This window comes from Marasmius oreades, chromosome 2 (genome assembly GCF_018924745.1).
Source record: "Marasmius oreades isolate 03SP1 chromosome 2, whole genome shotgun sequence".
Taxonomy (NCBI): Eukaryota; Fungi; Basidiomycota; class Agaricomycetes; order Agaricales; family Marasmiaceae; genus Marasmius; species Marasmius oreades.
This window is the reverse complement of record NC_057324.1, coordinates 2,359,659-2,382,715: the sequence shown is the minus strand read 5'-3', so window position 1 is coordinate 2,382,715 and position 23,057 is coordinate 2,359,659. Positions and strand designations below refer to the sequence as shown.

Below are 23,057 nucleotides of genomic sequence, written 5' to 3'. Positions count from 1 at the left end.
TCGAGAGGGGACCTGGACCTCAATCTGACTGAGTCACTGATTGAGAGATAGACCCTGGTTTCGCTCGGTGTTTGTGGGTCGTCGGCGTCAGGGCAGTGATCAATAAAAGTGCACTGCTTTATTTGTCAGCGATTCAGCGATTCGATCACTCTTCCAGCGCTAGCCAGCTGACTGGCATCTGCAAGAGTGACTGTCAAACTCCCAATCCCTGTCAACCGCTGGAGAATGATCTAGATAACTGTGACCCACACAACGGGCAGAAAGGTTTAATCGGTCAACAAAAAGGGTAGCGACCCTCAGGAGACGGGAAAGAGATCCTATGTAAGTGATATGTTTGGTGGGATAGGAGCGAATTTACGCCAGATCTCTTAACGAAACAAGGTTCCCGACTCAGGAGACAGAATGCTCATTCTCAATATCAATCAATTATTTTTGTGACCACAAGTCAATTTTCCCAACACATCTACATCAGGATTTAGAAAACTCAGGTTCCTTTCCGTACGTCAATTTCTTTCCATGACAAGTATAAATCCTCTCACTGACTTCTCTTCCAGTGATTCCTTTCCGTCCGTCTAGTATCCGTTCGGTTTCCGGTTCTCGACCTCAACCATGAAAGGAAGTTCCCTCTTCTCTCCTCGCACCTGGCGAAAGAAGAGTCTACAGAGGACGACCTCGGAAACCGTATCGAGCTCTGTGCACGATCATTACAACAACTCGAAGCTCTCTTCCGATAGTATTTGGGCTGTCCCCGACACATACTATGTATCCCATGCAAGGAGTGCAATCAATCTCAGGTCATCAGAACTCTCGGAAGACGACGATACTCCCCGTCCATCGCTATGTCTTGCCAAATCCTCTTCCAAATCTGCAATCCTCATTCTAGACGACTCTGCTAGCTCCGGGCTACCACGTCAATCGCCACGACGGCCACAACGCCCTCCCAGTCTCAACCTGGAGAGACCCGAACCCATTCCCCAATCGCACACTCAGCCTAAAACTTCCCCAATTGAGCCCGTAGCAGAGAGACGGAGGGCTTCTTCTTCAAACCGTCCTCTTCCACACCTTACTACTCCACTTCTCCCTCCGAGCCTCAACTTGGAGAAGTCTCAACCCACTTCTCGATCCCATACTCCACTCAAAACTCTCGTGATTAACCTGCCCGTTGCAGAGAAATCGGTGCCCTCTTTAAGCCGGCATCACTCGCATCTTGATACTCCCAATCATTTATTTACAACTCGTCTGCGCCCACAGGGATGTGTACCGGAATTAGACGGTGTTTGGAAAGGCTTTTTGGAGGAGCTTGAGGAAGATTTACACACCCTCAGCGGTAACAGTACTAACATACGCAGTCCGTCTACCAGCCGTCCCCGTTCCCGATCAAACACCACTCCCTGCCCTTCTCGAACTAAGCGCTTCCAGGACCTTCCACCCAGCCCCCACTTTGATAAACGAAAGTTCGATATCCCGCAGAATACTTCATTAACACACGCCGATTACTCCTCAGATGGTGAAGGGTCTGAGGCAAGCAGTTCCACTGCTGATTTATTAATATCTCTATCGCTATTCCCAACACCACCCCCTCTCAGAATCCGGAAAAAGGAGGTCATCAGGTCCCTGGAGCTGCGGATACGTCCCGGCGAACGACCCTGCCCATCCTCCCCCGGCCAGAGCTCGTCTGATTCTACTCCGGTTACTACACCCACTACATTCCCGCCCCTCTCGCTTAAGAGCACTAGTCCAAAGCGATCAAAATTTCAGGAACCCTCACGCCCGAGCCATACTCCTCATACCATCTCAGCACCCGAAAGGCCAGTTGCAAATCGCTCTTCTCCGAGTGCTTCCCTCATTCAAACAAAGCTACGACCTTCCCGGTCATTCCACCACCCGCCTCTCAAACATCTGCGTCCGTTTCCTACGCTTCATAGGACGACATCAAGCGAGTTGGTGTCATCATCTCGTGCCCCCCAAAATCAGTTGAAAGAGGGTATCTGGAGGTCGTTTCCGATCAGCCACTCTTCTCCATCCTATTTGGTGAGTTGCCCTTTCTCCCCTCCTATACCGAACAACTCCTCACTCTAACTTCCCCTGTAACAGCAATCTCGCGGACGAAAACCGACACCATCAGTTTACACTCCCGTTCAATGGGGAATTGCCGTATAAGCGACGAGACTACTGGCTTTATGCGCTTCATAATCACCTTAGAGACTCAGACACCGACAGGACCACCAACTGTGTTCTGGCCCTGCAATACACGCGAATATTTACTGTCTTTCTTCTTTGAAAGCGTGAATTTACTTAACAATCAAACAATCCTATACTTATGTATGTATCATTCATATGTCATGACGAATGTACTAGTACTTGTACAACCGCAATACTGAAAATCAATCAAGATTCCCAAGTTGGAACTCAAACCTCCTCAGGTCTTACCCAACCTTTATTTACGTCGAAACTCTCGAGAATCTTGTTCGGGGGCGCCTTAAGTAGCGATGCGAAAATTTTCGACAGTCTTGCGGGCAACGCATAATGACAATGTCACCGATTTTTCTTCGTCTCCGGTTCCTTATGTGGGCGAGATCTGTCCTCCAAGAGGGAAAGTACGATGTATGTAACGAGTACGATGTTTGCAGCCGCGACAGCGGTGATTGCTGCGAACGTTGAATTTCCTAGTATTGAAGAAAAGGTCCTTCAATTTTTCTCCATAAATTCGAAACGTCTCGAGCATCGTACCACTCCATATATACTTGAGTGACACAAAATAGCTTGTAAGAGGAGCAACACCCAAACAGACGCTGAATATGATGAGCTTTACGAGTGTTCCCCTTCAAAAGACCAAAAGCCCTGTCCGTGAGCAATGGTAACAAGGAGAAACGGGTTGGTCAGTAACATACCTAGGCGCAGCATTTGCCACTGCATTCCCTACTGCAATTTGTTCGCTCATTATTCTGATAACCAGGATTAAGGGAGTTGTAGTCACGGTTGAGAGACAAGTTGAAGTGAACGCCGAGAGCACCGTCCACGTGTGCTCTCGTATTTTTCTCCAATGACCACGGCCTCGACAGCTGCAGCTCCTCAGAAATCTGATGTTCTTGATAACCCTACGTCGACTACAAAAGATACTGGAGGCCCTACATCGCAATGGACCTTATTACCCTCCGAATGGGACATTCTCTTGTTCTCTACTGCCCTCAAAATCCTTCTCTTTCCCGCATAGTAAGCTTCGAATAGGCGTGTTACCATTCGAGTCGTTTGAATTCGAACGTTTCTCTAGTCGCTCAACAGACTTCGAGGTGCATAGAAATTGGCTCGCCATAACGCATTCTCTTCCGTTGTCGAAATGGTATTTCGATGTGCGTTCATAGTCGTTGGTTCTAATTACCTATTGAGATCCATCTTTCATTACCAGACAACCTCTCAATGGAGTATGTCATTTTCTGAACCCTCAAGAAGTATGCACGATGATAAAGCGACTGCCAGCACTTGATTATCCGCCATTCTTCGCGTACTTCGAGAAATTACTCTCTATACCTGCCTACTTCATCGACCCCAAGATAGTCGACCTAAACAACTCGAACTATGACGCATGGTCCGTGATAGCATACCAACGCTCGACAGTCATATTGACTGAACTCGTCCTCGGGGCGGCTCTGATCAAGTGATTACATTCTTCCTGTTCCACATAATTAATTTAACTGTACCACCAACAGGTTCGTTCGGGGAGCCGCCGACCCAGCGATGCAGCGCTGTATCTCAGCATCCATGTTTTTGCATCCCGGGTTCCTTATTGTTGATCATATACATTTTCAGTACAATGGGTTCATGTTCGGCATTATGTTATGGTCTATTCTGATGGCTCGCAATGTGGTTCACTTCACTCCTTGTCCAACGTGCACTGACCTGCTCTTCTATATATAGGGTCACAAGTTAGCCAGTGGAATTCTATTTGCTACGTTGCTCAATTTGAAACATCTGTACATGTACCTGGCAGTAAGTCGACCTTTCCTTCCCGTAGCTTGCGCCATATTGATTGATATTGGTTCAAGCCAGCTTATTTCATCTATCTTCTTAGATCGTTCTGCCTGTCCCCTTCTGGGAAATTACAGATCAAGAACTTCCTCGCACTCGCAAATGCCGTTATCGCAGTTTTTATCGCATCGTTTGGGCCATTTATCGCTATGGGGCAAATCCCTCAGCTACTATCCCGTCTGTTCCCTTTCACTCGAGGTCTGAACCACGCCTACTGGGCACCCAATGCCTGGGCGCTCGTCACTACCATGGATAGGATTCTCCTGCGGTGTGAGTGAATCACCGAACGTTTTTTCTCACTCAGTTCAATCAAATTAAATATCCCCTTCGAAGTTGTTCAAAAAATGGCCCTTGACGTTCCAATAAATTCAGATGGTGTCGCATCATCCTCTCGTGGTCTCGTTGGAGACACGATTTTCGCGGTTATACCGAATGTGAAACCCATTCACACATTTACAATCACGATCGGCCTTCAATCGGTTCGTAATCGCTCATTTGTTCCTTGATATTTGTTCACGACGGTTGCGATCTAGGCCATTCTTGTTAAACTATGGTCGAGGCCGACGTATAAATCCTTCTTGACAGCCTTGACACTCTGTGGTTATACATCCTTCTTATTTGGATGGCATGTCCATGAAAAAGCGATATTGATGGTTCTCGTTCCCCTTAGGTTTGTCCTGTCCCAATTTACCCCCATTTTTCTTTTTAACTCTCTTTTGTAGTTTATTGGCTGCAGAAAGGCAGGCATATTTCCGTACATTCGTAATCGCCTCGGTGGCAGGCGTTTTTTCGTTATTCCCATTACTGTTCACCCCAGCCGGTATGCCCCTTCCCCTGTCTCCGCTCCGCGTTACTAACATAAGAGCAAAGAATCGATTATTGAAGTTGTATATTCAATTGGTTGGCTCATTTTTACCTACCTTCCCATCTCAAAGCGCGTTTACGAGTACGTTAGCTATCAGATCATTCACTCGATCCACACTGAAAGTCAATTATCTTCCGCTTTAGATTCCCGCAGTCCTTCTTTTATGTTCTCCTGGATATTGTAGAGAGGATATATCTGTTTGGATTTATATTTCTACAGCTCTTTGTCACGTTGTTCCCGCTCGTCGCCTCCAGGTGGAAAGGCGGCAACACCGATCCGACCGCTAGTATGGAATTCTTACCTCTCATGGTGACGAGTGTGTACTGCGCCATAGGTCTTGTGTGGGCCTACATCAGACTCATCTTCGTCTATATCCACGACGAGACAACATACCAAGGGCAGCTCAGTGTAATACAGTAGCTTCAACCCTCTAGATCATCACATCGTTACAGATTCCTGGATTGGATTATTATCATCATTATGCAACAACTTGTTAGAACCTTGCTATGCTCTGAAAAGTATGTCATGAACTCCGCAATAAACCTCCTGGAGTACCGGGAAATGGGGAAGGATATTCTAACACTGCAATGAGCCGCACAAGCTGAATTATTAAAGTCAAAAGAACTTACAGGAAAGAACAGTTCAATATCCACAACGTCTGGCTTTCGTTGGTTTATGGCAAGCAAGTAGTACCGAATGTTCCATCGCGTTATGCCCTCGTTTATAACTACATCTCGCAATGTAGCTTTGGGTATGAAACGTCTCGAGACGGAAAACGTCCATGGTGGTAGCCCACGGTGTGTCTCTAGTTGTATACCATGGTCCGGGAAGACTACAACAGACTCTACAGAAAAATTAGAATACGGAAATTTGACGAAGCGTTGAAATCAAACACTCGCCGAACAGAACTTGAGTGCACTTCAACCAAACTAAAACAGCCACGAGCATTATAATAGTAATCCGGGCCCATAAGCTCGTCTATGAAACAAAAGAATCAGTTTACAACTCAGAATTGGCTATCTTGTTACTTACTTTCGGCCAGAGGTAGGCTACTATCACTGGTGGAATGCAGTCTGGCCAGGACCAGCTGGATGAGCCTTTGACTATCTTCCCAGTTCCATCTCGAGAAAGACGCCAATTTTCTACTTTAAATTCAGTGAATGTAGGAAAACGAAGGGCAGAAAATTCTGGGTTGGTTGAAGACAACAGCGAGCGCTGCATACAGTGGTGCAGCGCGCTTAATTATCTTGAACGTAATACGCGAAAGTCATCGGTGATCGCTCTTTTTTCTCTCCTGCTTACCATGGTGAGTGGTCATTCTTTCTTTTAATATCTCATCTTACCGCGTTTTTAACCAACAGTTACGACGTCAAATCCGAGAAAGGAGACAGTATGTTTATGCGAAATCGCTAGAAGCTCAAGAACGGCAGACCTATGAACGCAAGCAACAGCTAAAGGACGCGCTTGCAACTGGAAAATCTCTACCGACCGAACTCAAGAAAGATGCCAAGCGGTTAGGAAAAGAGTTGGAATTTGACGAGGCACAAACAGGTGAATTTTACAAGATTGTTTTCCCCACTCTTGGTTACTCAAATTCATTGTGTTATAGACCCAACGACACACGTTGATAATGAATACTCTCGAGCCGGTATCCAAGACCCCAAGATTGTCATCACAACTTCAAGAGATCCCTCGTCAAAACTACTACAGTTTGCAAAGGTATGTATTGGGAAGATCCATGTATTTCGCCTTCGTTCCAAAGAATATATTCCTTCAGGAAATGAGATTGGTATTTCCTAACTCACATCGAGTCAACCGAGGGAATTATATTATAAGAGAGTTAGCAGAGGCGTGCAGAGCAAATGATGTGACGGATCTCATAGTTCTTCATGAGCACCGTGGTGTTCCCGGTGCGCAATGTTTCCCCCTCTGTGGTTTTTTTACTGATTTTACTCACCTTCTTTTCAGACGCCATGATCGTCTCGCACTTCCCTCACGGACCCACAGTCTATTTCACGCTAAACAACGTTGCATTGCGCCATGATATAGCAACGTACAAAGAATCGACGGTGTCAGAACAATATCCACACTTGATTTTCGAAAACTTCACCTCCAAATTAGGCGAAAGAATACGGGACGTGTTGAAATACCTATTTCCTGTACCGAAAGAAGATAGTAAAAGAGTTATGACCTTCGCGAATGAAGACGACTTCGTATCATTCCGGTCAGTTGCCACGCTTTCGGTCAAGATGCATTCTGCCCTCTGATAGACATTAACCCCAAAGGCATCATGTATTCGTGAAGATACCACAACAGGTTCAACTCGCTGAAGTTGGTCCTAGATTTGAGATGAAACGTTGGTGGTCGGTTCCCTATTCAAAGGATTGATATGCTCATTTCTTCATCTCTGCGCAGCCTACGAGATCAGGCAAGGAACGCTAGAGCAGACTGAGGCTGAGCGAGAATGGGTCCTTTCACATTATTCGAGGACGGCAAAAAAGCGCAATTTACTGACGGGCTCGGGCTCGTATTCCGGGCCCCGACATTCAAATCGTCCACCGACAAAGAAAATCAAGCGTTGATAAGTTCTTTTGTTGATTGATATCGGTTACCCTACCCAACAGCGCTCCCTTCTTTACTTCCTAGAGGCAATCGATTACGAACTCTTTTTCTTTTGGGACTCTTTGACTCTTTCAATCCACACTGAGTTGCTTGTCAAGTTCCGCGAAACATTCGAACAACGACTCGAACAGATCAATGCAGCTTTGTACATCCCTGGATATTAGCAGTCGTAGTCAGGCCGGTTTTGGGGAAAGAGGGAAGGAAACTTACTGTGAACCAGCCGTTTCTCTGATGGAGTGCATAGATAACATTGGAGACCCAACATCCACCGTCCTCATGCCGATAGTGGATAGGTGTGGTCCGACCGTGGAACCGCAAGTCCTGTCGAGGAATAAATCGGCTGATTGATCAATACATACATGAGGGTGTACCCACATGTCGTTTCGGACTTCATACTCCTGAACTTTTCCACCTTTCTTCTCAATCAACTTTTTCACGATGAAGGCGCCAACAGCGTCACTAGTATATCGTTGCTTCGCGTTGGTCTTGATGACTATGCCGCCATTCATATGCGGTTTGTGGTTTTCTTCGTGTTTGGAAGTATAGTTAGGGTGAATGGCGTGGCTCATATCACAAGATAGGAGGAAGGACCGAGAGATACTTTGTCCTAGGGTTTCTGGAGTCGGCGACAAACGATTTAAGAGTGATGGAAGGAGGTTTGATTCTGCACCGGTAGTAGAAACACTACCAACTTCCTCGTGGTTGAATAAGGCGATGACATTCACGTTGCCTTCGAGACTTGGAAATAGATTGGAAGAAGCCGTCCCAATCAGAGCTTCGATAGCACAGAAACTGGATGGAGATTGACGATGCTATGAAACCCAAAGAAAATAGCGTCACGCACGATGAGAACTGGTTATCCATTCGGGGACTAAAAATGAATTCGTTATTCAAACCTCCGAGAACAGCTGGCTGAGTGTCGTAAAGATGCCTATTAACAGACGATGTAAGAAAGCGTTCGTATACAGCACAGGAAGAGACGTACAGTTCAAAGTCGTGAATTTCCTCAGGCGCAACAGACAATTCACCCGAAAGTAATGCAATAAGAGAAGAATGATGGTTTTCACTGATACTCGTGACCGGAGGCGAATCGTTTTTCTTCTCTTCAGCGCCACCCGGAGCATTGAGTTGCGAAGCCATGAGGCCAAGAACCGGGACGAATTCAGTCTCTTGATTGAACTTTAAACTGTTGTTTACATCTCTGTCCACTGTATATGTGCAAAATCACTTTCAGGTAGTAGAAATATAGTAACGGCCGTAGGGCTTACGATGGATAGCCAGAGTGGGAATTCGCAAGATCGGTCGGTGGATTTTGACAAGGCGAGAGGAATACTGTCCCGTCTTATCAGCAGTGATTACCCTTCCTGCAAGCGAGAGGTCCCGATCTAACCAAGAATGCCAAATCCCTCCACCGTACGTTTCGATCCCGACTTGAAGATAACCAGCATTCTCTCGTTTCGAGATCGGGCGAACCTGCGGTGAGAATGTAAACCCGATAGCAAGTCGCGATGGCACTGAAAACGTACTCTGAGATTTGGGCTATCGATATGGGTGGCTACGATACTTAAACCGGCCCCTTGCTTCCATTTTTGAGGAAGAGTGAATGCGACGACACCAGACTGATTCCTGCAAGTCGAATTTCGACATGGATATGTGAATAAAAAAAAGCGTTTCAAAGAGGTACCTGCTGAAGTAATACTTCCCCCCAGCTTTCATTTCTTTATCCCAAGCATCTACTTCCCGTAGCTTACCAAGTCGGTTGAGTTCCAGTTTCGGACGATGGGTTTGCCTCTAACCTTCCTAAATCCTGCTTCTTCGAGGCGCTGGGAGGCATTATGGACTGCATGAAATGGGGTAGGAGATGCATTCACGAAGTTCAGAAGACGTGTAGCGGCCTCGGGAGCAACGGGGTAGCGCATCTTGGTCATGGGCTGAGGCTGAGGTTGAAGAGCGCTGAAAATCGAAGTCTTTGATACATTCTCACGTTATTTTTTTTTCCCCTCCTCGTATGGTTCAGAGCTACTTGAGGCACGGTCCAACTCAGGTATTCATTCTGGGTTTCGATTTCAAGACGCCTTTAAACTCTATTACCATAGGCGTTCGGCGTCGTCTGCAGCTCGTCTTCCAACTCGCTATACGACGGTAAACTGGCCTATGTACCTGCCCTTGAAGATGTTTTGGTCTGGGATGTTAAGAAGGGTCAAATGGTGGCGATTTCACTTGCGTTTAGCTGATTTATTTCGTTGATATAATACGTCTCAGTTAGCAATGTGGCATGAAACTGGCCATCGATCGGAAGTCACTTGCATCCACCGTTCACCCAAACAAAATATTTTCGCAGTGGGATATGCCGATGGCTCCATACGGTTGTGGGACTCCTCAGGGTTCGTTGTCACAACATTCAATGGCCACAAGAAAGCGGTCACTGCACTTGCTTTCAACGAGCAGGGAACCCATCTGGCTTCTGGGTCGCAAGACACTGACCTCATTATATGGGATGTGGTAGGAGAGGCCGGATTATACAGGTATGTATCTAATCCTAACGCGCCAACGACACCTATCTGATTATTTAGGCTCCGAGGACATCGAGACCAGATTACTTGTATCAAGTTTTTGCCCGTATTCAGCGACATTCCCTCGACTTCCGCGTCCTCCGTGTTCGGTATGTTACTCACAACCTCAAAGGATACTTTTATGAAGCTCTGGGACTTGTCTACACAACATTGCCTGCAGACCATTGTTGCCCACCGGTCTGATGTATGGTCAATGGATATCGATATTGACCAAAATTTAATATTTACCGGAAGTGGCGACGGCGAAGTGAAGGCCTGGAAATTTGACAGAGAGGTCATATTCAGCGGTTTGAAAGAAAGTGATACAGGAGAGGTGTGTTGCAAGCACGTAGATGTACTGCTTATTGAACGGAGGGCCCACAGATTGCAAGAGCAATTGAAACCGTCGCGGCTCTCCCACTCTCCTCGAAGCATCGCGTATCCCAAATCTCTTTTCACCCTACACAACCCTTTCTTGCCGTTCAATCCCACGACCGGTCAGTTGAAATATTCAAAATCCGGACGGAGGAAGAAATTCGTAAGAAGCAACTCAGACGGAAAAAAAGGGCTAAAGAGAAAAAAGAAAAGGCCCGCAAAACTGAGGACAACAAAAAGGATGACAAGGAACCTGAAGAGGTTGAGATCGGGCTCGTTGAGTTATTTACACCTTATGCGGTCGTTCGCGGAAGCGGAAAGATTAGGTCGTTTGACTTTGGTCCTGGCGACAGTACAACAAAGTCTGGCATACAGGTATTGGTATTGTCACACTTATGGTAGTAGCTCTCGTCTGACGTGTTTACAGATCTTTACCGCATTGTCCTCCAATGCAATAGAAGTGTATTCGATACCACTTCCAGCCAAATCAAAAGAGTCACCAGAACCTAGTCGAATTCACACTGTTGACCTGCCTGGCCACCGCGCAGATGTACGCACATTGTGTCTGAGTTCTGATGATCAATTACTCGCTTCAGCATCCAACGGCTAGTATATGACATCCGTAACTCGGAGCTTCACTTACTTTCATTATTTCCAGGATCCCTAAAAATCTGGAATTTGAAGTCAACTGCATGCATCCGCACGATGGAATGCGGATCAGCCGTATCCAGCACCTTCCTACCTGGTGACCGACATGTTCGTGGCTCTTCTCCAAGTCCCGAAACAACTGATTGATGGATTGTGTCCGCAGGTCGCTATTGGGACGAAATCGGGAGAGATCCTCATTTTTGACATCTCCTCCTCCTCCTTGATAGAGAGCGTGTTGGCGCATTCTGGAACTGTTTGGTCCCTCCATGTTCGAGCTGACGGTCTTGCAATGGTCAGCGGAAGCGCGGACAAGGAAGTCAAGTTCTGGGAGTTCCACCACAAGGACGCGGACAATGAGAGCGTTAGTCCATTAGGTTCCGTCGTTCTTATCCTGAGAATGCTCACCCGCATAATGTTTAGAACCAAAGTGGTCGACTGTTGTCGTTGCTTCATTACAGGACACTCAAGATGACAGATGATGTGCTATCTGTGAGATATAGCGCGAACAACAAATTCATCGCTGTAGCCCTCCTGGACTCAACGGTCAAAGTCTTCTATCAAGATTCACTGAAGTTCTTCCTGTCACTCTACGGACATAAGGTGCGGAGCACTTCACTGGGGGCCTTTTACTGTCATGTCGCAATTGTACTGTCTCAAAGGTGCTTTTTCCCGTCAAAAAGCCCAAGCGCAATGCAAAGTATCATGACAGCAAATGTCCTTAGTGCTTCTCCTGCACAAATATGCTTGCTCACCTGCTTGGGATAGCTTCCTGTTCTCTCCATGGATATCTCGTCCGATTCAAAGCTCATTGTCACCTGCTCCGCAGACAAGAACGTTAAAATCTGGGGTCTCGATTTTGGTGACTGCCACAAGTCCATTTTTGCTCATGATGAGAGTGTGATGCAGGTTGCCTTTGAGAAAGACTCCCATTACTTTTGGACGGCTGGCAAAGACAAGATGGTGAAGTACTGGGATGGAGACAAGGTTCGGGAACTTGCTGGTTCTCAAATGACGATTGATATATTTTTGCGTAGTTTGAGAATATTCAGCGACTTGAAGGACACCACGGGGAGATTTGGGCTCTTGCCTTGAGCCACCATGGCAATTTCGTTGTCACCGGCTCACACGACAAGTCTATTCGTGTCTGGGAAAAATTAGATGAACCTGTGAGTCCGTTACAATGCTTTAGTCAAATGGCGAGTTCAAACTTGGAAATACAGCTATTCCTAGAAGAGGAACGAGAAAAGGAGCTGGAGGAGATCTACGAACGGGGAATTGCCGATACTGCCGCTTCGGCTGAGACTACTGCCGAGATGACCGGCGTGAGCAAGCAAACGACGGAGACGGTTACGGCTGGGGAGCGGATTATCGAAGCTTTAGATCTGGCGGACGGAGAGCGCGAAACGTATGAAGAAACGCTTGAGGGGTTGCAGCCTCCTCCACGCAACCCGGTCCTCGCCGCTTATGACCTCGAACCGGAGGCTTACGTGCTTCGTGTTGTTGAAAAGGTTCCTAGCACAGCGCTGGAGGACGCACTGCTGGTACTGCCTTTCGGAAAAGTTATCTCCTTGATGAACTACCTCAACATCTGGTCGCTCAAGGTACGGCCTTCCCGTGGTTCCCGGCGTCCGATTATTGACTACTTGTTTCAGCAATGGAATATCCCACTCGTGTCACGTATCACATTCTTCTTGTTGAAAACACACCACCATCAGATTGTCGCCAATCGCATCATGAGAACATCGCTCATACCCTTGCGCAAGCATCTCCGCCTTGCTTTGCAGCGTCAGAAAGAGATGGTAGGATATAATCTCGCCGCACTCCAATACCTGCGCCAGCGCAATGCGCACGAGAGTACAGCTACGTTCTTCGACGAGGAGACGGTTCGAGCGAAGATCTCCGAGGTCAAGAAGAGGAAGAGGGTGCTATAAACATACAAAGCGAGGTCAATAAATAATACAAATCTACAGTACTTCATTTTGGAACTTGCGGCCCCCACAGATCGATTGGCCTTTTTCATGATGAGCTGAGAAAAGCGGAGAACTATACCACTTACCAGACTGTTTCCAAGAACGGAAGAAGAGCTGGCCTCATTTGGACATCTTCAATGCGGCCTGCATCCAAGTCTGACAGAGCGGCGAACGCCGCTTTTGTCAGATCGACGTGCCTGGACCCTTTGGCACACCCAGCACAAGTATCCACCACCCTCACAAAGACGCATTTTTTAGGTCCGTGGCACACTGCAGTTGATAAGAAAGAGACGTAAAACGGGACACAGACTACTCACACTCGAGAAACTTGAAACACTGCGGCCTATCGGTCCATCCCTCGAGAGTCACAGCACAAACGAATGATTCATCCTAAAAACGGGCGCGCTCAGACTGATACCCTCAGCGAAAGAGAAAAACTTACTGTAGGTGTCCAAACCGTGTTGAGCCAGCAACTAGGATTTTGAAGATCGTTCCCAGTATACCTAAAAAAGATGTATGGTTGAGGAACGCGTATACTACCAAGGGTCGTACAACAAACCAAGTAATGGTGACTGGCTGGGAATCGCCGGAGACCTGGAAGTGTTCGCCACCCGGGCCAGAGGAAGGATCGAGCAAAGACTCGGAGTGAAGCTTGGGTGATTCTTTAGGGTTTCGTTCTTTGGACTTTCTGTGTTTGGCGTCTTTAGAATGTCTCTTGGATTCTGTTTTGACGCCTTTGAGGGTTGGTTGAAGATCGCGTCGATAATTGTAGAATGCGTCTGAGACGTTTACAGAGGACCAGCCATCGCGAGGCTCAAAGACATAGGAATCGCCCAGCGAGTGACTTGTAGTATATAAGGAATGCAGAGAAGGTAATGCCGATGCATGTACGAGCTGAGAGTAGTGGACGATTGAGATTGTAACTACCAGGGCGACAAGTACCATGTTTGTGAGGGAAATGGCCTAAGAGATTCAAAAACTGGTGACAAAATCTCGCCAAAGTCTTGAGGCAGTTGGCAGTTTTGAGAGGTGATCAATGTGGCTAGAGAGAGAGCGAGCGAATGTCACGGCCAGGTGTGCCGCGTGACAAAACGCAAAATCTGATTCTCAGTGCTTCGTGACGTCGTATAAGTATTCAGTCAAGGCAACCAATTCAATGTTGTTTCCAACCATCACCTTCCGCAATGTCTTCTGATCCCTTTCAAGACGCTCAATCGCCCACGAGAAGGACCGCGAAAAAGAACGCTATCGACGGCTTGGAAAGCAGACGTGCTCGCGGAGAGGTTCTCACAAAAAGTCCATTCGATTTTCTTCTCTTTACTGACAAAGGTCTTCAGATTGCTTGCGCTGAGTGCCGGCGGTGACCACGGTTTTTAAGATCCCAAAATTCGCATATACCTTACTGTTCGATTACAGGCTCAAGCTCAAGTGTGATAGAAGAGTCCCTTGTAGTTCATGCGGTCGGTTGACAGAGTTTGATTCCAAACGACTCGCTGACAAACAATTTACAGTGCGTCGAGGCTGTCCATCGATATGTCCCAATGGGAGCTTAGCATCTGGTCAAGGCACTCGGTTGGTCCCTCTCCATATTTTATGAATTACGGCAACTTGGCTAACGCTGCACGCTCTGAAGTTATGTTCTGGCCGATACTTCCCAACTTCATGCAAAAATCAACGAAATGGGACAGCGAATCCGCCAACTAGAAGATGCCTTAGCCATATCTCAATCGAGTTTATCCAATGAACCACACCCTCTTCTACGCGAAGAAATGTTGTCCATAAAGTTTGGCCCTGAGCGCCATGCCACGGCGTCGATAAATCACTCTCAAAAAGTCTCAGAATCGTTGAACGTGCCAGGAACACTCACATTTGGTGAACATGGAGAAGCGAAGTATTTCGGACGCTCTGCTGGAGCTGAGGCAAGTGAACTTGTTTCCTTTGGCCATCAATTAACACCCCATCCCTTTAGGCTTTATTGCTAGTGAGCCCTCTTCGTTTCTTTTTCGACGTATGGCAACGGCAACTTGCAAATCTTTCAGACTGGTGCTGATATTGATGATGACCTCCCGGAAGAAGACCCGTCACAGTCACCTCACAGAGAAATCATGCACTTATCCTCGCTCTTTCCTCTGAGTTTTCCTTCGGAAGATGGTCCGGAACGGAGTCTGAAGTTGCTCTACAGTCACCTTCCTCAGCGGCCCCGTGCATGGTCTCTCTGTGAGACGTACCTGGAACATGTTTCGTGGCAATCCTCTCCTATCCGCCGCTCAGAAATCGTTCACGATGTCCTCACACCTATATACCGAAATCTCGAACAAGCCCAAATCTCGGACGAATTTTACACTGCGATTTCTCCTCACAAGCTCGCTGTATTGTTCATCATATTCTCGTTGGGAGCGCTGGCTGACCTGACCCTAGAGCCCTGTAAGTTTGTAGATGCATGCTTTGATATATATTCTGAATGGTTTCCAAATGTCAAGTCAGTATCGAGGCCGAGAATTATTTTCAACTTGGTCGTGCGGCTTTGACCCTCCATCCCCTTTTCGACTCCCAGGAATTATCGACTGTTCAAGCTATCATTCTGATGGCTAACTATCACAATATGGCAGGTCGGAGATACACCATGGACAGTGGGGTAAGCAGTGTCAATGACGTATGCTTTCACTTTTGTTAACCATTTTAATAGTGGTGTATCAATTCTCTGGGATCGAAACTAGCACAAAGTGTATGTGTTCCTAAATCCCAATCTACCGTTTTCTAAATCTCTTCCACCTCCCAGATCGGACTTCGTGAGCGCCATTTGACTTTCCCTTTAGGTAGTCAGCTTGACAACCTCGATCAGACCGGGATAGCGCACGGTGGAACCTCGATACAACAATTGTTCAGCGAAGGCGATCTCTTTTCTATGAGGTATTTTGCGTCGAAATGGTCCACGTATGTTCAGTTGTTTTTTTTTCCGACTCTTTCTGGATCTGCTCACCATGCTCTAGTCCCTCGCGTTAGGACGCCCTCCCGGTATAAGGATGTCCTACGTCGACTGCGAATTCCCAACAGACGAGGAAGTTCCGGTGGATCAGGACGGAAAACCGCTGGTCGGATGTCAGTATAAAGCATCCTATATTTGAGGTTACTTACCCATCCCCAACAGTCTATCAGTGGAAATACGAATTTTGCCGGGATATCTTGAGTCAAGTGATTGAACTCACGCTTACCGCTGAACCACCCAACTATCAAACTGTACTTGACTTAGACCGCAAAGTCAGAGAGAAAACACTCCCTTCACACCTCAACATGTTCATGAATCCTGGGGACGAGCATTGCACCCCAAGTACATACATGCGTGGGTGTCTCCTTGGACAATTCCGCGCATACAGTGCGTCTTCCTTTGGAACTAGTATCACACATGCTGAAGCTTTTCTGGATAGCGTTGCTCTACATACATCGAAGTTTCTTCGCTCAAGCGATGCTGGATCATCCTCTCAATCCCCTTCGTAGTCCTTACGCTCCATCCTTCCTCGCGGCGTATCGTTGTGCTTCAGGGATAATCAAATCTTCTCAGCAGCACTATGAAAGATTTCCCGCTCTTTGTGCTCGCTGGTGGATGGTCTGGACGCATTGTGAGTGTGTTTATTTCAATCGTCCAAACTACCGGTCTGATGAACGGGATTATTAGTGTTTTCTGCCGCGGTAGGTTCCCGTTATTTCACTTCAATCTTGAAATCCCTTACCTTCTCTATAGATAATTGTGGGAACTATTGTCACCCATTCACCTTCGTCGACTATGACACCAAATGCGTACGCAGAGCTTAGCCTCGCGTGTACTCTGTTCGAGAAAGCGAATCACTCACGCCGTGCGCGGAGTGCGATGGTGTGTACTACACACCACAATTACTTTACTACCGTGCGCTGAAATGCTTTTCAGCAAATATTGACCAAGTTGCGAGACAAGGCAACTCAGATATACTCTCAATTTAGAAGTGGAAACCCCTTACCGTTGACATTAAACTCGGTTGGTCACGACTATGGCGATGACGAGTTGGCGCTTTTCGGGGGACAGACGAAAGTAGTGTTCAGCAAGTTATTGGCTTCGCAATCGAAACGGCGTAAAAAGCCCACTGCTTCGACGGCTTCTTCACCGTCTGGAGATATCGATCTACCAGCCGCAGAGAGCGAAACTTCGAACTCCCCTGGGCTTCCTGAAGCATTGCAAGAAGTTCACCCTTCATTGCTTGAATGGTTTTCACTGTTACCTCCATCGCAGCAACCCCATGCCTTCCAACCGGTGGCGCAACCTTCGATGCCATCTTTCTTTTCGCAGCCTACAGATTTTCCAACCAATCTCAGCTACAATGGACAAGAGAGTCAGAATCCAAACTATGCTGGAGTTATGTCCCCAGACCAAAGTTATGAGACACTACAAGACAATGACATGGACTTGGGGATGGTAATGTCTGGGAATGCGGGGATTGATGAACAATGGAAGTCACTTATGCGAAATTCCGGAATCTTAGGTTATATTCCTACATATTCCTCTTAGGGATCGACTGGTTGTGTCTATTTATTGTTCAGTATATTGTAGCACACCTTGAATGTTAATGTATTTCAATAGGACGGAAAACACGAATCCGGGACTGCAAGTCAGGACACAAGTGGCTAGGGATGACTTCAATTCAGAATTCTAAGCGCTTGGAAATACACTTGAAGCGGGTCGCTGTTCGCGGCACGTAATGCCAGACACAAGTCGTGGCGGCCGATCGGTTACACCTTTCGCTGCGGCCGTCGAACGGATCAATGCATCGGATATCAAGAGTTGATGTAAGCCGACGTTACTGCGCCGGGAATAGTAAGCTCCGCGTTACCCGCCGGGACCCAATAGGTTGAAAGACGCCGGCTGCGGAGTTGAGCTTTTATTCAAAAAAATCAGTACTTCTCAGTTCCTATCCCCCCACAATCCTCACGATAATGTCCAGAAGACTAAAGCCTACAGATCTCATTCATGGGGATGCTCATGTCGGCGGTCAAGACCGTGTGGAAGTTGCACCCTCTATATCTGTCTCTACGAGTAAGTCACTTACAGTTAGTTGGTTTCGAGTGCTGATCGCAACCCGCCTTCAATCTCAGCGTTCCGTGCACCTCTGGATCCTGATGCACTGATGGTCGACTCTGATGTGAGAAATCCTAGTCGTCACATCTACTCGAGATATACGCAGGACGTTTCCACTCGAGCTGAACACATCCTCAGTAAAATCAATGTGAGTATGAGTCATTTGATTGGGCGCTTGATCCACCCATCTCTTAACGTGCGTTGACGCTTCTCTTAGGATGGCCACGCCCTCACTTATTCATCTGGGCTTTCCGCTTGCTACGCAGTAAGTTTAAAGATGCTCAATTTTGGAACACCTGTTGAGTTACGGGTCCCATCAAAAGGCCGTGGTTCACTACAAACCCAAACGAATCGCAGTTCGAGGCGGATACTTTGGGTCCCATCAATCATTCGCTATCTACCAAAAGACCAGAGAGGTTGAACTTATTGATTTAGACGATGAGTATCAGCCGGGAGACCTATGTTGGCTCGAAACGCCAATAAACCCTACCGGCGAATCTCGGTTAGTGATCCTTTTAGGATTTTCCTTCATGCATTGAGCAGTGAATTGTAGCGATATCAAATATTATGCAGACAAGGTTCGTCGTCTTGACTACATCGGCATTAATCTGGATTCTCAGCAACAAAAAAATATGTATAGATTCACAGGGTCGGAGGGAAACTGGTAGTCGATTCCACGTTTGCACCACCACCTCTGCAGTACCCATTCAAGTTCGGCGCTGACTGGTAAGTATCAGTATCTCGACTGCTTTTGATTGATTGGGCTTATTTACGAAATTCATGTTAGTGTCCTTCACTCTGGTATGTTTATTCTCAGAATTTTTGGAACGGTGTTAACGCTTACGACAACGGACAGCTACAAAGTATTTCGGCGGGCATTCCGATCTACTTGCCGGAGTTTTGATTGTCAAGACCGACGAAGAATGGTCAACAGTGAGTACTTGAGTCCTGGCCCCATTTCCTGCCAGTTATCCAGTTATTCACGCTGTGGTCAGTTGATGCATGACCGCACCTACATGGGCATGGTTATGGGATCCTTAGAGGCATGGCTGTTATTGCGTTCCCTTCGTACCCTTCATCTTCGAGTACCGCGTCAATCGGAGACGGCCACTGCTTTGGTTCAGTGGCTCCAGAGCGTTGTAAAAGAAACCTCCTCAGGAAAGGCTTATGACGGCGTCCCCGCCGGTGTCATCTCTCAAGTTCACCATTCGTCTCTCCAACAACCGGACGCCAGGGGATTCCATCCCAAGTAAGTTCGATGACACACTCCTTGTTCCACCAAATTGTGACAACAATCGATCATAGGACTCAAATGGAAGGAGGATACGGTGCCACATTTGCGATCATTGTAAGGAAATCGAGTAGCCTGATGTTGAAATATACTCAACGATGACACAGCTCTCCGACATAGTTTATGCCAAGCGCCTTCCCGGACAGACCAAGTATTTCGTTGTGAGTACAGTAATGCTCTGATATATGTCAGTCTACCCGGTAACTGATGGTGTTGCTAGCCGGCTACGAGTTTGGGCGGCGTAGAGTCTCTTATTGAGTATCGGGCTCGAGCGGATCCTCAGGAAAATCCACTCCTCGTTCGAGTGAGTGTGGGCGTCGAAGACTTGGAGGTACGGACCAGTTCTTTCCGAGAATATAGCAATCAGCACTCGCTCATTTGTATCTATTCAGGAGCTAAAAGAGGATCTGCGACAAGCACTGCAAAAGGTGGCCGAAATCAAGGCGAAGTTGTAAATTTAGGGCGTTTCATGCATCGATGAACAATATTTAGAACATTCATTGTAGCGCAGCGTTTAAAATAACTTCTACAATCTATTTTGTCTTTCTTGCGTACTCTTCACATGTACGTTTACCTCGATAAAAGTCCAGGAAGCGTGCCTTATCCTCCCAACCCATGGACATCCTCTTTAGTTTACCTGTCTGAGCGATTAAGACCGCACATGCCTCTGTTAATAGGTCCTGCTTTGACGACATGTCTCCAATCACCTCGCTTGCAACAAACAGCGGTGAGCTGGGTGATTCAGCTGGCGACAGCAGTCGGATGGAAATTTGGGGAACAGTGATGGAGGTAGTCAACGAAAACAAATGTGGCAATGGATTAAAAGACGGTGATGGTACGGAGAGCGTCGGAGTTGGTGAGAATGTTGTAGGTGGGTCGTATCTAAATGTGTAAGTTAGCAGGGACCGAAAGGGGAATGGATGATCAATCGTACCGAACACACATAATAAATACAGTAAATTCTGCCACTGGTGTAGAGCGTTTGAAGACATCAGCAAATCGAAGAAGACCTCTGCCGTTACTCGAGGTACACTCAGGAAAGACGACGAGGGGGCGAGGTGCTGTCCGACGAATGTCTTCTAAACTACACGGTTGATGGCCCGTGAGAGACGGAAATGGAGGAACCAAACCGGTCTGCCTAACCATAGTCAGTAAAGAAACCGTTTGAAACCCGATAATGGGTATCTGTGCAGATGCCGTTCTGGTAGTGGAGGCTATATTGGCAGACCCCGTGCCTGTCCGTCTGCCCGGTGTATGAGCTATTGGAGTCAATTGAGTATTTGGAGCATGTGAAACAGGAGTTTCCGGTACAGGAAGAACGAATATTGGATTGAAGCTTGAGTATTTGAGAAGATCAGTATATGGGTGTAGGTCAACCAGTGAACGAAGACCTACCGAAACGCCAGCCATAAGATCTCCACAACAGAGGCCCAATTGGAAACAATAACGTCGCCAGCGCGTGGACTCCATGCCTGAGAGGTATTTCCGCGGCTTGTCATGTTGTGTTAGCTTAGTGCCGGGTCAGGACGTGGATGACAGGAAACGACATACCTACGCTTCCGCGAAATAACCTCCACTGGGATCCAAAAATACCCAATTACGAAAAGTATGAGCCGAGAAATGAGGGACGTGACGATTTTGGACAACAACCGGTGAACTGGTGGTGCAATTAGCTGCGAGAATCAGTAGTTGATGACGGGAAAATGAGAAGGAGAGGAGACTCACAAAGATGGACAGCACTCCATGAGCAATAAAAATATACGCCGCGGTAGAAACGAGAACCAGGAGAGTTCTAATAGCAGCTAGCATGACCCCAAATGGATACCAGGCCGTGAACAGAAGTTTATTTCCAGCTTGTGGGGGAGGTACTGGTGTAAGAAAGGGCTGCAAGGATGTCTTTAACGACCAGAAAGACACGGATTGAACGACTACTGAACTTGAATGCCTGTCCCTGGATCCTAATATATAGTTAGAAGACCGAAGAAAATTTCTTAACAAGACACGACCCACTCTGTAGGCACTATACTTCTCCATCCTGGTTCCAAGGACTCGGAGTGAGCGTAGCGTCCGGGTGAATAGGAAGTTCACGTGACGGTGACTTGTAATGTGCTCACCACTAGCTCCTCTCAGACCATATCTCTGTTCGTGACCATGGCCGCAGGTGAACCCAGTGCCAATTGTACTGGACTCTGGTTTTCTCTCAAATATTACTTTGTGACCATTCTTCGCCGATATCAGAGGTTGCCCACATATGGAAAGGTCAAGGAATTTTTGCTGATAAGTTTCACTATACGCTCATTTTATCTTCTGTTTAGCTTTTGATATGGCTGGTCACACTATTCTACCTCTGTTTAGGTGCACGATCCCTCACCGACCTATGTCGAAGCTAACGGCTAATGGCTGCGGTTGCTAGGAATATTTGTTATCGTCGTTTCGCCGAGTCGCATTGCACAGTTCCTGTATGATCAAGCCAAGAAGTTATCCGAAACGAGGTTCGGTTGGCTTGTCCTCGGGGGCGCGATTAGTGCGTACGCTCTTATCTATCTACGACGAATACGCCAAACATGTTTGCCTAGTTCTCATCTCATTTCCTCCGATGACTGGGCACTCGACTCTGACGACTTTATGTGGCTTTGCATATGGCATGAAGGGTTTCGCAATCACCGCAGTCGCATCTGTTCTTGGTTCTGCGCTTGCCTTTACGATATTACGGACGCTTTTTACCGCAAGACTTCGCTCATGGTCATCCAAGAACGAGAAGTGGCAAGCACTCGAGTCTGTTATGGTATGTCCTGTCGTGCTACTGATTCCCGTCAAGCTGAAAATTCTGATCCAGAGAGCAAAAGGGTAATCTTTACTGGGTACTTCTTTGAGCAGCTTCTTTTCTAATGACGTTGACCCGAAAGTCTTTCTTTAATCATTCTCGTCCGAGTGAGCCCCTTCCCGCCATGGGTGTACTCCAATTCCTTGTTTGCTGTAGGTCGTCCTTATCACATCAACCATTCCAATGTCTCACACTTCCCCAGTCAATAGAATCCGTTTCGTTATGGCAATTCGTTGTAGCCACCCTGTTCATCTTCCCTAAGTTGCTATTGCAAGTCTTCGTTGGCTCTCGTATCGCAGCACTATCCGACGGTGATAGTAGGGGCCACATGGACAAACGTAAGAAATCCATCTCGATTGGGTTCACCTTTTTGACATGGTCTTCACAGACACGAGGGTCCTGAACGGTCTCCTCATTGGCGGCGGTATCACCTTTGCAATTTGCGCCAGCGCGTAAGCATCACTTGAAAGTTTACCCAGTTCGACTGAACTCACTTCCACGACCAGACTCGTATACACTCTTGTTCAACGTCATATCAAGAACTTGCCAGAACTTCCCCAAGATGTAGACGATTTGGCTGCAGAAGCTATTGAAGTGTATGATGAATCAGCACCGCTATTAGGACCCGAGTCCTTGACCGACGACGTCTAGCCTCTTAAGTACGTCTATATCCACTGGTTATGCATGGACTTTTCGGTACTGTATCTAATAATGGAGGAATAATACTCATACTAGCACCAATGAGGGAGTATAATCGGATGTCCTTCCTCCTTTTCTTGG

General features: G+C 47.1%; 12 protein-coding genes across 14 annotated transcripts; 7 read left to right on the top strand and 5 right to left on the bottom strand.

Annotated features, from left to right (window-relative positions):
* The first annotated feature begins 136 nt into the window (after positions 1 to 136).
* On the top strand, positions 137 to 2,315 carry E1B28_004464 (uncharacterized protein). The gene is made up of 3 exons (XM_043148946.1): positions 137 to 498; positions 555 to 2,031; positions 2,095 to 2,315. Exons 2-3 carry the CDS (start codon positions 610 to 612, stop codon positions 2,158 to 2,160), a joined length of 1,488 nt encoding a protein of 495 aa, XP_043013548.1. The 5' UTR covers positions 137 to 498; positions 555 to 609; the 3' UTR covers positions 2,161 to 2,315.
* A 130-nt stretch (positions 2,316 to 2,445) lies between these two features.
* E1B28_004463 (uncharacterized protein) lies at positions 2,446 to 3,036 on the bottom strand. The gene is made up of 3 exons (XM_043148945.1): positions 2,892 to 3,036; positions 2,731 to 2,822; positions 2,446 to 2,666 (listed from the first exon to the last, which is right to left on the bottom strand). The coding sequence occupies exons 1-3, from the start codon at positions 2,939 to 2,941 to the stop codon at positions 2,536 to 2,538; spliced, it is 273 nt and encodes a 90-aa protein (XP_043013547.1). The 5' UTR covers positions 2,942 to 3,036; the 3' UTR covers positions 2,446 to 2,535.
* Positions 3,037 to 3,043: 7 nt separating this feature from the next.
* Positions 3,044 to 5,311, top strand: E1B28_004462 (uncharacterized protein; the record flags this gene model as incomplete). Its single annotated transcript, XM_043148944.1, has 12 exons — positions 3,044 to 3,213; positions 3,272 to 3,350; positions 3,407 to 3,422; positions 3,478 to 3,655; positions 3,708 to 3,861; positions 3,916 to 3,987; positions 4,044 to 4,296; positions 4,360 to 4,505; positions 4,560 to 4,696; positions 4,749 to 4,846; positions 4,897 to 4,972; positions 5,035 to 5,311. The coding sequence occupies 12 exons, from the start codon at positions 3,044 to 3,046 to the stop codon at positions 5,309 to 5,311; spliced, it is 1,656 nt and encodes a 551-aa protein (XP_043013546.1).
* On the bottom strand, positions 5,199 to 6,112 carry E1B28_004461 (uncharacterized protein; the record flags this gene model as incomplete). The annotated part of the gene is made up of 5 exons (XM_043148943.1): positions 5,199 to 5,227; positions 5,285 to 5,467; positions 5,521 to 5,735; positions 5,791 to 5,869; positions 5,924 to 6,112. 4 exons carry the CDS (start codon positions 6,110 to 6,112, stop codon positions 5,396 to 5,398), a joined length of 555 nt encoding a protein of 184 aa, XP_043013545.1. The 3' UTR covers positions 5,199 to 5,227; positions 5,285 to 5,395.
* An 82-nt stretch (positions 6,113 to 6,194) lies between these two features.
* Positions 6,195 to 7,473, top strand: E1B28_004460 (uncharacterized protein; the record flags this gene model as incomplete). The annotated part of the gene is made up of 7 exons (XM_043148942.1): positions 6,195 to 6,197; positions 6,253 to 6,442; positions 6,501 to 6,610; positions 6,669 to 6,801; positions 6,860 to 7,115; positions 7,177 to 7,247; positions 7,307 to 7,473. The coding sequence occupies 7 exons, from the start codon at positions 6,195 to 6,197 to the stop codon at positions 7,471 to 7,473; spliced, it is 930 nt and encodes a 309-aa protein (XP_043013544.1).
* A 232-nt stretch (positions 7,474 to 7,705) lies between these two features.
* Positions 7,706 to 9,479, bottom strand: E1B28_004459 (uncharacterized protein). 2 transcript variants are annotated; one of them, XM_043148941.1, is made up of 7 exons: positions 9,310 to 9,479; positions 9,198 to 9,259; positions 9,040 to 9,139; positions 8,782 to 8,986; positions 8,499 to 8,721; positions 8,358 to 8,444; positions 7,706 to 8,305 (listed from the first exon to the last, which is right to left on the bottom strand). In XM_043148941.1, exons 1-7 carry the CDS (start codon positions 9,439 to 9,441, stop codon positions 7,720 to 7,722), a joined length of 1,395 nt encoding a protein of 464 aa, XP_043013543.1. In that variant the 5' UTR covers positions 9,442 to 9,479; the 3' UTR covers positions 7,706 to 7,719. The 2 variants fall into 2 exon arrangements, with proteins under 2 accessions (XP_043013543.1, XP_043013542.1); XM_043148940.1 differs by having other exon boundaries at positions 7,706 to 7,834; positions 7,889 to 8,305; positions 9,198 to 9,467.
* A 16-nt stretch (positions 9,480 to 9,495) lies between these two features.
* E1B28_004458 (uncharacterized protein) lies at positions 9,496 to 13,455 on the top strand. The gene is made up of 15 exons (XM_043148939.1): positions 9,496 to 9,557; positions 9,610 to 9,720; positions 9,776 to 10,038; positions 10,087 to 10,399; positions 10,450 to 10,815; positions 10,868 to 11,045; positions 11,099 to 11,196; positions 11,252 to 11,449; positions 11,509 to 11,688; positions 11,854 to 12,072; positions 12,123 to 12,254; positions 12,309 to 12,689; positions 12,741 to 13,033; positions 13,090 to 13,316; positions 13,367 to 13,455. The coding sequence occupies exons 1-13, from the start codon at positions 9,522 to 9,524 to the stop codon at positions 13,017 to 13,019; spliced, it is 2,754 nt and encodes a 917-aa protein (XP_043013541.1). The 5' UTR covers positions 9,496 to 9,521; the 3' UTR covers positions 13,020 to 13,033; positions 13,090 to 13,316; positions 13,367 to 13,455.
* E1B28_004457 (uncharacterized protein) lies at positions 13,050 to 14,003 on the bottom strand (the record flags this gene model as incomplete). The annotated part of the gene is made up of 5 exons (XM_043148938.1): positions 13,050 to 13,099; positions 13,145 to 13,328; positions 13,376 to 13,448; positions 13,501 to 13,561; positions 13,618 to 14,003. The coding sequence occupies 5 exons, from the start codon at positions 14,001 to 14,003 to the stop codon at positions 13,063 to 13,065; spliced, it is 741 nt and encodes a 246-aa protein (XP_043013540.1). The 3' UTR covers positions 13,050 to 13,062.
* Positions 14,004 to 14,152: 149 nt separating this feature from the next.
* Positions 14,153 to 17,707, top strand: E1B28_004456 (uncharacterized protein). The gene is made up of 17 exons (XM_043148937.1): positions 14,153 to 14,341; positions 14,396 to 14,418; positions 14,475 to 14,518; positions 14,570 to 14,630; positions 14,692 to 14,977; positions 15,028 to 15,039; positions 15,098 to 15,482; positions 15,539 to 15,693; positions 15,745 to 15,783; positions 15,838 to 15,847; positions 15,901 to 15,992; positions 16,049 to 16,157; positions 16,207 to 16,431; positions 16,484 to 16,675; positions 16,732 to 16,745; positions 16,798 to 16,926; positions 16,981 to 17,707. Exons 1-17 carry the CDS (start codon positions 14,243 to 14,245, stop codon positions 17,593 to 17,595), a joined length of 2,490 nt encoding a protein of 829 aa, XP_043013539.1. The 5' UTR covers positions 14,153 to 14,242; the 3' UTR covers positions 17,596 to 17,707.
* A 203-nt stretch (positions 17,708 to 17,910) lies between these two features.
* E1B28_004455 (uncharacterized protein) lies at positions 17,911 to 19,992 on the top strand. Its single transcript, XM_043148936.1, has 13 exons — positions 17,911 to 18,120; positions 18,180 to 18,310; positions 18,380 to 18,427; positions 18,486 to 18,664; positions 18,716 to 18,740; positions 18,803 to 18,888; positions 18,950 to 18,963; positions 19,019 to 19,095; positions 19,158 to 19,411; positions 19,468 to 19,510; positions 19,561 to 19,614; positions 19,674 to 19,784; positions 19,846 to 19,992. Exons 1-13 carry the CDS (start codon positions 18,021 to 18,023, stop codon positions 19,906 to 19,908), a joined length of 1,185 nt encoding a protein of 394 aa, XP_043013538.1. The 5' UTR covers positions 17,911 to 18,020; the 3' UTR covers positions 19,909 to 19,992.
* E1B28_004454 (uncharacterized protein) lies at positions 19,987 to 21,569 on the bottom strand (the record flags this gene model as incomplete). 2 transcript variants are annotated; one of them, XM_043148934.1, is made up of 7 exons in its annotated part: positions 21,464 to 21,569; positions 21,391 to 21,411; positions 21,179 to 21,337; positions 21,005 to 21,126; positions 20,849 to 20,944; positions 20,388 to 20,789; positions 19,987 to 20,335 (listed from the first exon to the last, which is right to left on the bottom strand). In XM_043148934.1, exons 1-7 carry the CDS (start codon positions 21,485 to 21,487, stop codon positions 19,987 to 19,989), a joined length of 1,173 nt encoding a protein of 390 aa, XP_043013536.1. In that variant the 5' UTR covers positions 21,488 to 21,569. The 2 variants fall into 2 exon arrangements, with proteins under 2 accessions (XP_043013536.1, XP_043013537.1); XM_043148935.1 differs by having other exon boundaries at positions 21,179 to 21,411.
* Positions 21,570 to 21,604: 35 nt separating this feature from the next.
* Positions 21,605 to 22,928, top strand: TVP38 (Tlg2-vesicle protein; the record flags this gene model as incomplete). The annotated part of the gene is made up of 9 exons (XM_043148933.1): positions 21,605 to 21,712; positions 21,769 to 21,808; positions 21,867 to 21,977; positions 22,030 to 22,238; positions 22,290 to 22,300; positions 22,360 to 22,429; positions 22,480 to 22,615; positions 22,666 to 22,729; positions 22,784 to 22,928. 9 exons carry the CDS (start codon positions 21,605 to 21,607, stop codon positions 22,926 to 22,928), a joined length of 894 nt encoding a protein of 297 aa, XP_043013535.1.
* Positions 22,929 to 23,057: the final 129 nt, after the last annotated feature.